The sequence below is a fragment of the Varanus komodoensis genome, unplaced genomic scaffold (genome assembly GCF_004798865.1).
Source record: "Varanus komodoensis strain SLA01 unplaced genomic scaffold, ASM479886v1 scaffold101, whole genome shotgun sequence".
Classification (NCBI taxonomy): domain Eukaryota; kingdom Metazoa; phylum Chordata; class Lepidosauria; order Squamata; family Varanidae; genus Varanus; species Varanus komodoensis.
This window is the reverse complement of record NW_025335275.1, coordinates 687,057-701,086: the sequence shown is the minus strand read 5'-3', so window position 1 is coordinate 701,086 and position 14,030 is coordinate 687,057. Positions and strand designations below refer to the sequence as shown.

The window sequence follows — 14,030 nt, the reverse complement described above, 5'->3', positions numbered from 1 at the left end:
CAGCTTCTTCCAAAAACCCTGCATAAGTCAACTGCTCCAAAAGTACACTAAGAAGTCCCTCCCTGTACATGATTTTACACACAGTTTAGGCACAGTATTAAAGTATTTATGAATACTTTTATAGAAAGAGTAGAAATGCAAACTATCTGGAAATAATGGAGCTGAGGGAGAAAAAGTTATTTTAATCTACTCTGTAAACATTCCCAGCAGTTATTTAATAATTTATTAAAATTATTACTCTAATGTATCTTTTCTTGACAGACATTTAATGATGCTCCAAATCATGCTCAATTTCCTGAAAATGTGAGCATATCATAATATGGAAGAAAGAGCATTCTTTTGATTTGTTCTACAGAGTCTTGTATTTCTGGGCTTATCCTGGTTAGATGCTGTACCAAGCAATTAAGGCTGTTCTAATGTAAAGCCCACATGTGGGAAAAAATTATTATCCTGTCACTGTCACCAGGGGCAATGGAACGGCATATGGGTAATCCCACCTACCTCTCTTAATTTAATTTTGAGGCTTGGGTTTATGGACCTCACCATCACAGTTAATAATTCTCAATTCAAAGTTTCCATTTGGAAATGCTTCCTCAGCTATGTGATTTTTAAAAATGTTACCACAGAATAAACCCTCTATACCTAAAAGAAACTCAGTAGTGAGGTTTCTACTGCATAGGCTTGGGAAGAAAAATATCACTACAGAAAACCTTTCAAACTGAACAAAAAACAAAATGTTCTTTAATGGAAATAATTTACAGAAGTGAATGTAACTTTTCAAATAATAGGATAAGATTGCTTAAAGGTTCTTAGACTCATACAACAGTAGAGTTAGAAGGGCCATGAAGGCCATCAAGTCCAACCCCCTGCTGTTGCAGGACACCAATTTACCCCATCCTTCTCAGATGGCTGCCCAGTTTCTTTTTGAATGTCTCTAGTGTGGGAGAGCTCACCACCTCTCTAGGTAGCTGGTTCCACTGTTGTATTGCTTTGACAGTGAGGAAGCTTTTCCTGATATCTAGCCTGAATCTGGGTTGTCGTAGCTTGAATTGATTATTCTGTGTCCTGCACTCCAGTATCAGCAAGAAGAGATAGAAACTTAGGTACATAGTGAGTCAGAAGGGACCGCCTGGGCCATCTAGTCTGACCCCTGGCTCCAGCTGGCTGTGTCCATGACATGCCTACTATGTGCATGATCTTGACCTTCCTCTTTGTGACAGCCTTTGAGGTACTTACACAGGGATATCATGTCCTCCCTCAGTCTTCTCTTCTCAAGGCTAAACATGCCCAGTTCTCTCAGTCTTTCCAAACCCTGGATCATTCTTGCTGTCCTCTCCACTAGACCCTTTCTGATTTTTATCCATCTTTCTTAAATCTTGGTGCCCAAAACAGGACACAGTATTCCAGGTGAGGTCTGACTAGTGAGGAGCATAGGGGAACTACTACTTCACATGATCTCAAAGTAATATTTCTGTTAATGCATCCCAAAATAGCACGTGCCCTTTTGGCAGATGCACTGCAGATCTTTCTCTTTTTCAGTACTGTAGAGGCACATATTCCCCATCCTGTATCGATGCATTTGGTTTCTTTTTCCTAGGTGGACAACTTGACACTTGTCCTTATTGAAACTCATTCTGTTGCGGCACTATGTTGAAATCTTTGCTAAAGTAGGTAGATTATGTATAGTGTTCACTCTGTCCATTTGGGAAGTTACCCAGTCAAAAAATGAGATTAAATTAGTCTGACAGGATTTATTTTTGATAAATCCATGCTGGCTTCTATTAATCACTGCATTTTCTTTTAATAATTTGCTCCAGATTTTTTCCAGGGATTGATATTAAGACTAACTGGTCTGTAGTTCTCAGGTTCATCTTTTTTCTCCTTTTTGAAGATAGGGACAACATTAGCCCTTCTCCAGTTGTCTGGCACGTCTCCTCATTTCCAAGATTTCTAAGATAATAGCCAGTGGTTCTGAGAGTTCCTCTGCTAACTCTTTTATTACTTTGGGATGGAGGTTCATCGGGCCCTGGAGATCTGAATGTGTTCATTCCACCTAGGTATTCCTTGACCATCAGTCTTGGGCTGCCATCTCTCACTTCTAGCTTGTACTTCCTCTTGATTGCAGATTTCCTTGTGGGAGGAGACTGAAGTGATATAGGAATTGAGCGCCTATGCCTTTTCTTTGTCGTCTGTTATCACTCTGCCATCCACTTTAAGTATCTGGACACCCTTCTCTTTCTCATGTCTTTTGTACTGGATGCATCTGAAGAAGGCTTTCTTGTTGTCCTTAGCATCCCTTGCTATTCTCAGTTCATTTCCTCCTGATGCCATCCCTGCAATTCCTGGCTATTTGTTTATATTCTTCCTTCCTGGCCTGGCCCTGCTTTCACTTCCTGTTCTTTTTTTTCTTTCAGGCAGTTACTTCACTTTTTGTGAAGCCATGTGGGCTTCTCTGCTATCTTCTACACTTTTTTCTTGATGAAATTATTTGTAGTTGTGCTTCTGGAATCTTCTTTTTCAAGATTTCCCACCCCTCCTGGACTCCTTTTCCCTTAAGAGTGTGTTGCCGTGGCACTTTGAGTTCATTGAAGTTGGCTTTCTTGAAGTCCAGGATGTGTGTGGCTCCAGTTATCCTTTGTCTTCTTTATAATTGAGAATTCAAGTATTGCATGGTCACTTTCCCCCAGAGTTCCCATGGTTGTTATCTTGTCCACCAGGCCACCCGTTAGTCCTCTCGTACCTTTCTCTACTTTCTGCTGGAGAAAGTTGTCCGCAATGCATGTCAGGAATCTGTGGGAGGGGCCATGATTGGCAGAATTTGTCTCCCAGCAAATTTGTCTCTTAAATATGCTTAAACTAATACAATAAAACATTAAAGTATTTCAGTAGATTTTCCTTCAAATCAGTATTCCCTAAGTGCCACCTCACAAACAGGAACAGATTGAGGGATTTCCCAAAACACCCTTACAAACAAGATGTTATGTACCAGTCTTCTCTACCTTATTTCTTCCTCCTTTTTCTACCTTTTAGGATTATACAGATGTTTCCAGACCTATTTGACCCTTTAGTCCAGGGGTCCTCAAACTTTTTCAACAGGGGGCCAAGAGCCAGCAGTGGGCGCAGGCTGCCAAGGCGGTGCTGGCGCAGGCCAGTGAGAGGGCGGCGGTGGGGTGCGCGTGGCAAAGCGCCAGCTTGCTCACGCAGAGATCGTTTTCTCCGAGCGAGTCCAAAATGATCTCCGTGTGAGCAAGCCGGCGCCTCGCTGCGCACATGCAGCGAGTCCAAACCCTCTGAGGCAGGCTGGATAAATGGGCATGGCGGGCTGGATCTGGCCTGTGGGCCCATGCTTTAGTCAGACATAAAATAGGAATTTAAAATATGTATAACATGCTTTGCTCATAAAATTACCTTGTCTGTATATTGATTTTTAAAGTATATTTCATTTGAACAAAATTAAAGATTTATTCCTTATTGCTAATATTTTACATATAATTACACATTTATGAGCAAATGTCATGTGTTACATCACTATAGGAACATAAAGGCTGTTTCATGTCCCTATAGCAGCTACCCCTCCAGCCCCAGTGCCCTCTGGAGTCTAATTATTCTGGACTATGATGCCTAACATTCCTGACCAATGGCTCTGCTGGAGCTGAAGCTGAAAATGGGGAAGGCACTAGTGGGGGAAGGTTACCTTAAAGCAACAAAGTACTTTAGCTTTTTTTGGTTAGTTTAGTGTATGGATCAGATGAATAAATACCACTTTTTTCAATTTGGTATCAACATTTCTAGGAATTTTTCATTTCTAGCTCTGCCCCAACACAATACCCAAAAAGAAAGCATGCTGGCTTTCCAGGACTCCACCCATCACTGACTGGGAGACTGGCCAGGGGGTGATGTATTTAAACATTTGTGCCCTGCCCTTCCAAATAGCTTTTTCTTCAGAACATGATACCCTAAGCTCCTTTCCATGAACGCTCCATTCCATGAACAATGTATGTACAGAATTGCTGGACTAGATGGACCTTTGGTCTAATCCAGCAAAGCTTTTCTTATGTTGTAACAGGAAAGGCAGGTTGTTTTCCTGTAACTTATTCATAGAGTAGTCATCTGTGCATTCACACATACAGGTTTTGTGTGTCTGTGCAATGTCTAGATAGGGAAAAACTTCAAGAGCTGACCATGCTGGACTGGGTAGGAGCCCCTCCCCTTCTGGTTCCTAGGAGGTATGGGGCTCAGGTTTTCCTCCATTACCTCAGTTCCTATGGAGACAGCTATGAGTCCCCAGACTTAGAGACAGGCAAGGTGAGGTGCTGACCTGGTCTAGCCCCAAGCATCCAAGGGTACAGGGAGAACAGTATTGGGTGGACAACAACCAGTGTGGCCAGAAAGCAGGTTCTGTGAATGCACAGATGACAACTTGGAGAGTAACAGTTGCAGGTAAGCAACCTGCCTTTCTTCTTCGTGGTCTCTGTGCATCACACATAGGCGCAACTAGCAAGTTTCTCTTGTGTAGGCTGGAGGGAGGCTGTTGTCACTTGAAGACGGAGGAGACTACTGCTCTGCCAAAGAAGCAGTCTTCCCTCACACAGACGTCAAACCAGTAGTGTCTTGCAGATGTCGATGGTGTGGACTATGTGGTGGCTTTGCAGAAGTCCTGCAGAGGAACTCCGACCAGGAAGGCTCTGGATGTATCATGAGTGTGAGTGGAATAGGCCTGCAGGCATGAAGTGAGGTGGAGATCCACCATCTCTTATGTGAGGCCAATGATGCTGGAGACTTACTTGGATATTCTCTGTGATGAAGTGGGGTCACCTTTTTTCTGACTGTCATAGCATATGAAGAGCCTGGGGGAAGTGGCAGAGCGGCTCAGTTCTTGACTAATAGAGGGCAAGGGTCCTCCAAATGCCAAGTAAGTGGAGGGTGGCCTCTATAGAGGTGGAAGGGTTAGTGAAGAAGGTGGGGAGGATGATATCCTGGTTGAGGGGAAAGGATGAGCCTTCACTGGAATCCTTCACACACAGTTGTGTGTGAAGACAGAGGTTGCCTTGATGGGCAGAACCTGCCCTTGATGAGTGGGTTCCACTAGATACACATGTGTTGTTGTTGTTAAGGGTGTTGCTGAGGTGGCTTGAAGGAACGTGAGGATCTGATGGATGTGTCTGGTGAGAGTTGAGGCCTTCCCACTGGGCAAAGGTCAGAAGGGCATTTCACTTGGCCAGGTAGGATTTCCTGGTGAATGGTCTAAGGGCCACTTCCAGTATGACAGACACCCAGGAGACCCATGTCACAGGGTGATTCTCCAGTCGGTGAAGTTCAGCATCTTGATGTCTAGGTGGAGAATGTGGCCCTGGTCCTGTGACATGAGGTTGTGGAGCGACAAGTGGATGAGGATCCACCAGGAGAGCTGGAGGAGACAGGGGAGCCTTGACTGTCTTGGGCACGATGAGGTGATGAGAATGCAGTCTGTCCCATCTCCCTGGGTCTTGGCAATCACCTTGGTGATCAGAAGAAATGGGAAGGTATAGAATAGAGTCCAGTCCCATTTGAGAAGGCAGGCATCTCCCTGGGAGCAGAACTGGGGGTTTGTGGTGTTCTGTGTTGTGGTGAAGAGCTTCACCTCCGGTAGGACCAACTTGTCACGGAGATCTTGAAGGACTATCCTGTCGAGCTGCATGTCTAGGGTGGCTCAGCAGAGGGCATTGGCTGGTGTGTTGCGTTTGCGCAGGATGTGGCATTGTGATGGTATGTCTCTGGCTATGCACCAGCTCCAGATGGTGATGGTCTGCATGGCATATGGGATGAACCGTGTTCCTCTGTGTTTGTTGAGGTAGTATATCGCCATTGTGTTGCCATGGCAATCTGTACCTGGTGACCCTTGAAAGAGGTCTGGAAGGAGATTCAGCGCTTTGAGTATGGTCAACATCTTGAGGATGTTGATGTGGATCCTCAAGGCAGTCCCAGAACCTGTGCGTGTGCAGATGGCTGCAATGTGTTTCCCAGCCTGTGTTGGAGGCATCTGTGAGGATAACTGTAGGTTCTGTGGGGAGAAAGCTGGCTCCCATGGTGAGGTTTTGCAGGGGGAACCACCAGAGCAGGCTGTCTCAGACGGGGTGTGGAGGGTTCAGGGTGGCATTGTAGGGGTCTTCCTCCACACTGAAGGCTTGGGTGAACCACAGGTGCAGCAGTTTCAAGCGAAGCTGGGTGAACCAGACCACAGCCACAGTAGTGGCCATCAGTCTCAGGAGCTTCTGGATCGCATGAGCCATGGTGTGGTCCTGTGTTCTGATGTCCATTGTGAGAGTACACATGGCTGCTGCTCTGGGTTACAGAAGGAGGGCTTTTGCAATCACTGAGTCCAGGTAGGCCCCTATTAACAGAATGGCCTGGGAGGGGGAGAGAACACATTTTCGATGACTGAGACTTAATACCAGGTTCTGTAGGAGTAAGCAGGTGCTGTGTACGCATCGCAACAGTTCTCCCTTAGAAGGAACAATTAGGAGCCAGTTGTCGAGATATGGGAAGACTTGGACTCCCAGCAGCCACAGGTGGGTGCAGACCACCACCATGCACATAGTGAAGACCCTAGGAATGGAACAGAGACTGAACAAGAGAATGGAGAATTGGAAGGTGTCCTCTCTGATTTGAAAACATAGGAAATGTCTGTAGGTATAGTTGATAGTGATGTGGAAATGGGCACCTTTGAGATCAATGGAAGCAAATCAGTCTCCCTGGCACAGTTAAGGGGAGGATGATTTGAAGGGAGATCACTCTGAGCCTCCTGACTGTGATGAACCTATTGACTCTTCTGAGGTAGAGGATCCCCTGTCTCATTTTGGCACTGTGAAGTAGGTAGAGTAGAACCCCCCGGCATGGTCATGGTGGACCCTCTCTATAGCCTCTTTAGAAAGTAGGGCAATGTTGGGTGGGAGGAGGTGGTTGACTGTACTGAGGGACGGGAGGGTATCAAACTTCATCATACAGTCCCATTCCACAATAGACAAGATCATGAGTCTGATGTGATCGCATCCCATGCAGGGAAGAAGCAAGCAAGGTGCCCATCAAAGCTGGTGTTGGGGCAGGTGAATAGGGGCCACCGGGGGGACCATCAGCGCCAGGGCCTGGTGACTTAGGGCAGGTCTGGAAGTCATGCCTCCTGTGTCCTTAAGAGGCAGTCAATGTAAGGTCGTCTGTGGGTGGCAAGTGGAGGCCCTGGCTACTTACACTATGTGGGCTATTGGTGGAAGCCCATCCACAGGGCTGTGGAGCACACCTTTTGTATGGAGTCCATTCGCTCCTCAGTGCCTGTTGCAGAGAAGGTCTTCAATGCGCATATGAGTCTCCTATGAGAGGCCAGACATGCCAATGGATGCCACTGTCCCCATCATGGCCTTCATGTTGCTGTGAGCCTGGTGCCTGGTGGCCTCAATTTGGTGCTTGGCCAACTTCAACACCTCAGAATGGACAAGGTAGATAGCCTTCCAGAGTTGTTCTGGGAGTTATTCAGCCATAGCCACCATCTTTTACCACAGGAAGAGCTGGCAGCAGGCCTTACTTGCCTTGTAAATTGAGGCTCTAAATCCCAGCGAGGAGGCTGCATAGACACACCTGGCAAGATCGTTGAGATGCCATACCTCCTGATCGATGGGGGCAGTGTGCTCCCACTGGGAAGTCCCCTGTGCTGATTCCATGATCACAGAGTTGGGTCCGGGGTGCTGGAGAAGAAAAGGCATGCCTTTTTGCAGCACCCAGTAGATGGAGCCAATTCTCTACTTCCAGAACTGCTCGACTGTCCTGAGAAGAGTTGGGAGGAACAGGATTACCAGTGGTGTTGAGGCCTCCAAGCTCAAGGTGTCAAGACAGGGTCAGCTTCTTCATCCAGCTGCTGCACCATCTGGAGGCCCAGGTCACTGACCATTTGCAACACCGTATTGATGATGCTTAGAGGGCAAGCAGTGACATAGCCAAGGGACTACTTGGCTCTGGTGGAAACACAATGCTGGACTCAATAACCTATGACCTTAACTTCTTCTATTCTTCTCAGGGCTCTTCTTAGGATCACACATTTTTCTGTAAGCAGTAGCTCACGATATAGTTCACCTATATGCTCAGGGGTTCTCATTAAGAAACTACCTCAGAAAATTATAAAAAGCAATTGGAAGCAATATGCATCCCTTTGTCTCCATCCTCTCTCATTTTCTCCCTTCCTGACAAAAAAGTCAGGTTGCTACCTGAAACTGTCGTTCTTTAAGTGGTCATCAGCGTATTCACACACATGGAGTCTGCACCTGCATGGAGCATCCTGTTCATCCCAGTACAAAAGGGAGGAGTTCCAGTCCACTTCCTCATTTCTTTGAGACCACCTGGATGGCCTCAGAACTGAGGGAGCACTTCCAGGACTGACCTTGATCCTGATAAAATCAACAGATATTAGTCAGAAGGAAAAGCAAACTGAGAGAGAACACTATAGTAACAAAAATAACAGTATGACACCAAGTGGAATCAGTGGGTGAGTTGTGCACAACTGACCACACAAAGAGCATCAGTTATAGGTAAGCAACCTGATTTTCTTCGTTGTGGTCTCTGCATCGCACACATGAGCAACTAGCAAGCTTACCTTGATATGGATGGAGGGAAGATATTATTACCATGGAACAGAAGACTGTTCTCGAAAAGACACAGTCAGATTTGGCATGGACATTGAGCCTGTAGCACCTAATCAAGGTTGAAGGAATTCACCAGGTAGCAGCACTGCATAGGTCAGGTAGGGGGATCTCAGCATGGAGAGCTGTCAAAGTTGCAGTTGCTGTTGCCATCACCACTGTCCTGGTGGAATGCACCCTGTGGGTGCTGGTATTTATAGGACAGATTGCTTGTCTGACCCAAGTTTTAAGCCTCTCAGATGAGATTTAAGTCCTTTTTACTGCCCCCAAAGCAGATAAAAAGCCTCTGTAATTGGTTGAAAGATTTGGTCCTGGAGCAGTAGAATGTCAGTGTTCTATGCATCTCCAGGGTATATGGCTTCAATTCCATTAGATTGGATGGGGAAGGGGAAAAGGTGGGTAAAGTAATGTCCTGGCTCATATGAAGAGAGACACTTTGGAAGGACGCAAGGGTTGGGGCGCAGCACCACATTAACTTTGTGGAAGACAAGGCATGGAGGATCCACCTGTAAAGTGCACAGATCACTGGACCAGTGAGCAGAGGTGATAACAACAAGGAAAGCCACCACCCATGACAGGATATATAAGACTGACCCTTGCTAGAGGTCTGAATGGTTTTCTCATCAGTGCCTGAAGAACCAAAGAGAGGCTCCAGTTCAGTGCAAAAGACTGTACGGGCAGGATGATGTTTCCCAGTCCTCGCAGGGTAAGAGAAAACCAGTGAACCATGTACAGGGTTGTGGAAGGAGGAGATTGCCACAAAATAAACGCAGATAGTCTTTAGTACCCTTCGGAAAACTGTATTTAAAAATAGAAGAACTTGTCTGGCTGAGGGGGAAATCCAAATTTTCCCTGGATGCAAAAGTGGTAAAAGCTTTCTATTTAGCTGTGTAAGATTTTATTATAGAAAAGTTTAAACTGAAGTTCAGCTGCTGTGAGGCATAAGGGTGCTGATGTCCAGCTGGAGAAAACTGTCGTGACTCTGAGAGATTTGGCTTGGGTGCAATGGAAGCTTGATATAGGTCTGAGCTGGCATCCTCAGGAGGTGAGCAAGCCCTGGTGGCCTTGGCCACCATAGCATCATAAGGACGCAGTTGGTAGCATCCCAACAAACCTTTGCTAGCACCTTCATCAGCAGGAAGCAGAAGATAGAAAAAGGTCCCTGTCCCACTCAGCAGGAATGCTTCTCCCAGAGAGCCTCTGCCCTGTTCTACCCAAGAGAAGCTGCTGCTGCTGCTGCTGTGCACAGCACTGTCCCAAGTGGCAAACAGATCTATGTATGGTATCCCCCAGGTGTCAAAGAACTTTTAGGGGGTGATTGGGTACAGCTGCCACTAGTGACTGTTGAGAGCCCTCCTGCTCAGAGTGTTGAAAAATGTGTTCCTGGACCCAGCAACATGGATGGCAGTCACCAATCCCATATGTAGATGGCCAAGTGGGTCAGTGGAATAGAATAGGTGCCACCTGGCTTGTTTATAATATAGAAGACCACTGTGGTATTGTCTGTGGTGATCTGGATATGGGGGCCAGTGAAGAACATTTGGAACACCACCAACACATTTGGAACTGACATTTGGAACACCACCAAACATTTCTTGAGGGTTTTGGGGGTGGTCCAGGTTCCTTGAGTTGCCAGTGCACCACAGTGAGCTCCCCGACCAAGCAAGGGGACATCAGTTGTCACAGTTCTGGAGAAAAGAATTCTCTTTAGGAGGTTCTTGTATTACATCCATCAGTGCAGGCTTTGGAATTTGAAGATGCAGTGGTTGTGAGTCATTCATGAAATAGTACGTATAGTCAAACGATGATTGCAGGGGATGTATTTGAAGTCTGGTGAGGCGAACTACAGTAGCAATGGCTGCCATGAGGCCAAGGAGTGGCTAGATCTGAAGCATGGTTGGTATTTGCCATCGACAAAACGTGGAGGACATCTTGATGTCACTGTGGATTTTGCCTCAGGGAGGTACACTGCTGCTGTGATGGGAGCCTAGTGTGCCCCAATGAAATGGATCAACTGGGTGGAGAAAGGAGAGATTTTTCAGCATTTAAACAAACTCCAAGATTGTGTAAGGCAGGATGTGTGGACAAGATCAGTCTTGGTGGACACTACGAGAAGCCAGTCAGCTAGATATGGATAGACCTGGATCCCCTGTAGATGCAAGTAAGTACACACGACTATTATGCACTTAGTGAAGTTCCTCTGTGCCATGGAAAGTTTATGAAGGGCAGAACTAAAGACTGGTACAACTCTCTCCCAATCTGGAAATGTAAAAAATGACAGTGGGAATGCTCTACTGAGATATGGAAATAAGTGTCCTTGAGATTTATGGATGCAAACCAGTCTCATTTTTGGCGAAGTGCTAAAATGATCTGCAATGTCACCATCTTAAACCTTTTAGATGAGATGAACAGGTTCAGGTCACAGAGATTCAGAATCAGATGTAGCTCTCCATCCCACTTTGGTACCATAAAGTATCTAGGGAAAAAAGCCATTATTCAACTGGATAGCTGGTGTGGTGTAGTGGTTAAGATCTGGGATACAGGCAATCTGGGTTCTGGTCCCTGTTCGGCCATGGAGCTAACTGGGTGACTTTGGGCCAGTCACAACTCTCAGCCCAACCTACCTCACAGGGTGGTTGTTGTGGGGATAAGATTGAGAGCAGAAAGAGGCAAATTATTAAGTCTCTTTGAATTCTTTATAAAAGAAAAGGCTGGGGTACAAATCTAATAAATAAAATAATCTAATAATAAAGTTGGGGCATCCATGGGTTCAATGGCTTCCTTGGAGAGAAGGGACCATATCTCCTCAAGCAGGATGGGTAATGCAGACATAATCCTAATGGTACCCCAGCAAGGGTACTCAATACGATCCAATTCCCTGGTTCCACAGGTCAGCACCCATTTGTCCAATGTGACTGATTCCCAGACGTGGAGGAAGAGACAAATTATCTGAAAAGTTAAAAAAAAGTTAAAATGGGCCTTGTCCCAGGGTGCAGTCAACACTGTCTCCAGGTCTGGTCAGTATGCTTCTGGGCTTTGTGGTATTTAAGGGCGCCATCCTTTCATTGGGTTTGGCAGATCAGGCAGATTTGGAAAGAGGTGGAAGGCATGCCATATCGATCATGGGATCACACAGGGAGTGGTTGCTAGAAGCCCATCTTCCTCGCCTTATGGATGTTGTCCATATGCTCATTGGTCTTCTTGATGAAGAGACTGCTCCCATCAAAGAGAAGGTCCTTGATGTGGGAGTGGGTCTCCTGTGGAAGACTGAACAAAGCCAGGCATGTCTTCTGAGCAGTCAAGGCCTTGGCCCAACAATCCACTTGATGCCAAGTGGTGTTGATCTGAATTCTTGAAAGACTCACTGCCTCAGTCTGAATCACCCTGGCAAGGTGTTTTGCTGCTCCAACAAGTGATTGCAGAGGGCACCCAACTTCTTGCAAAGGAAGAGTTAGTACCTTGCCATGGTGGTCTAGTATTGGCCACCTGGAGTCCCATAGCTGAAGAAGAGAAAATGCACCTTCCCAAGGAATCCAGGTTGTGGCCCTCTCTGCTGACTGGGCCTAAGTGGTCCTGACATGACTTCCCCTGAGCTGACTCCACAATAATGGCCTTCAGCTTGAGATGATGGAAAAGGAAGGCCATGTCTTTGTCCTGCACCTTGTACATACTGTTGAGTCTTCTCAATGTTGCAAGAATTGTCAAGAGGGCCTTCCAAGATTGCTGCATGGTCTGGAGGAGAGTGGACAGAAAGGGGATTGGCCACCAAGGTCAAATCCTTGGCATGAATAGTGTCAATTACAGGATCAGCCACCCTTTCCATTTGTAACTGTGTTCCCAATCTCTGAACCTGCTTGGAGAAGTGACCCAGGTCAAGTGAAGGTGACAGTGGTTCCTGGGAGAAAACAGCTGCATAAGGAGAGGGTGACATATTTGTGCCCATATCCAATGCACAGTCCTTGACATCACCATCCCTGAGAGAAGACTGACTGGATTGTACAGGTGCAGAAAAGACCAATTGATGGTGTGATATGAACAAGGTAAGGCACTCGGGGAGTCCATGGAGTTTGAAGGTCGAGGAAGCTGGATAAAGAGGGTGAGGAGGTGGAGTTGGCAGTCTGTGAAACAGATCAGATTGGTATTGTGCCCGAGTTGGATAGGGATAGTCAGCTTGCACCAAAGCTCACAAAAGGGGCCATGGTATAGAAGGTAGTCCCATGGGCCCTAGGATGCCTAGCACACTGGAAGGATGGAGTAGGTAGTCAAATCTGAGAGTGGAGATTGGAAATGCTATCTTGGGCATTTGGATCCTTCGATGGTGAGTTGCTACATGGGAGAATTAGGGAGTGGTTGGTGAGGAGGAGAGCTGGTAGCTAAGACAGAGCTCATGGGGGAGGTGGAGTTCCAGATTTTTTTCCAAGACAGAGACCAAAACTGGCTTTGGTATCAGTCCCAATGGTACTAGTGAAGCAGGTTCAGTCCATGACTCATCCTTGTCAGGACCCAAGTGTTGCCCCGTAAGGTGCTTTTTATATTTAGCACCAGAGGGGGCTGCCATTTTGGCTCCTGACCCTTGTAGCCAGTTTCTTGGCTTTCTCAAAATTCATGAACCTCTCTGGAACTGGCTTGAGGCCTGGGCATTTGTTGAGGATGGTGCAGGCTGAGGCGAGCAAGGAACTTCAGTTAAAGCAGGGCAAGTAGGCTTCAGCAGTTTGAGGACACCGACTACCTGAATCACTTTGCTCCAGATTTCCATGTGAAGGTGGTCTATGCAGTGCTTCCTGGCTTGTTTGGTAAAAGCCATACAGTGAGGGTACTGGTTGACATGGTGCTCCTCACTGAGACAGAGCAGGCAGAGATTGCTATCTGTTAACAGATGTTTGGTACTGCATTTCACACTTATGTGAAATGCTGCCTTCAATGGCATAGAAACATAGCGAGTCAGAAGGGGCCTCCCGGGCCATCTAGTCTGACCTCCGGCACCAGCAGGCTCTGCTCACGACATGTCCACCATGTGCACGTCCAGCCTATCCTTGAACACCCGCACTGATGGGGCCTCAACCCCCTCCCATGGAAGCCCATTCCACACCCTTGGGGTCCTAACTGTCAGGAAGTGCTTCCTGGCATCCAAATGGAACTTTGGCTCCCTGAGCTTTGCTCCATTGGAGTGTGTCCTGCCTTCTTCTGCAGGGGAGAACAGGTCTCTACCCATCTTCATGTGACACCCCCTCACATACCTGTATGTTGCCAACATATCCCCTCTGAGTCTCCTCTTCTCCAGGCTGAAGAGACCCAGTTCCCTCAGCCTCGCCTCATACCCCATCCCCTGCAAACTGGCCACAAGGTTGGTGGCCAGTTTGCAGGGGA

The 14,030-nt window shown here is 46.8% G+C and overlaps 1 protein-coding gene across 6 annotated transcripts in view; it reads right to left on the bottom strand.

Annotated features, from left to right (window-relative positions):
- The window catches only part of CARM1 (coactivator associated arginine methyltransferase 1), a 127,496-nt gene that overhangs the window by 9,935 nt on the left and 103,531 nt on the right, over positions 1-14,030 (bottom strand). For 2 of the 6 annotated variants that reach the window (XM_044419304.1, XM_044419305.1), the window contains exon 13: positions 8,232-8,411. The exons of the other annotated variants lie outside the window; for them this stretch is intronic. In XM_044419304.1, coding sequence (XP_044275239.1) covers positions 8,232-8,411 — 180 coding nt within the window. The remainder of the gene's footprint in view (positions 1-8,231; positions 8,412-14,030) is intronic. 6 annotated transcript variants of the gene reach the window in all.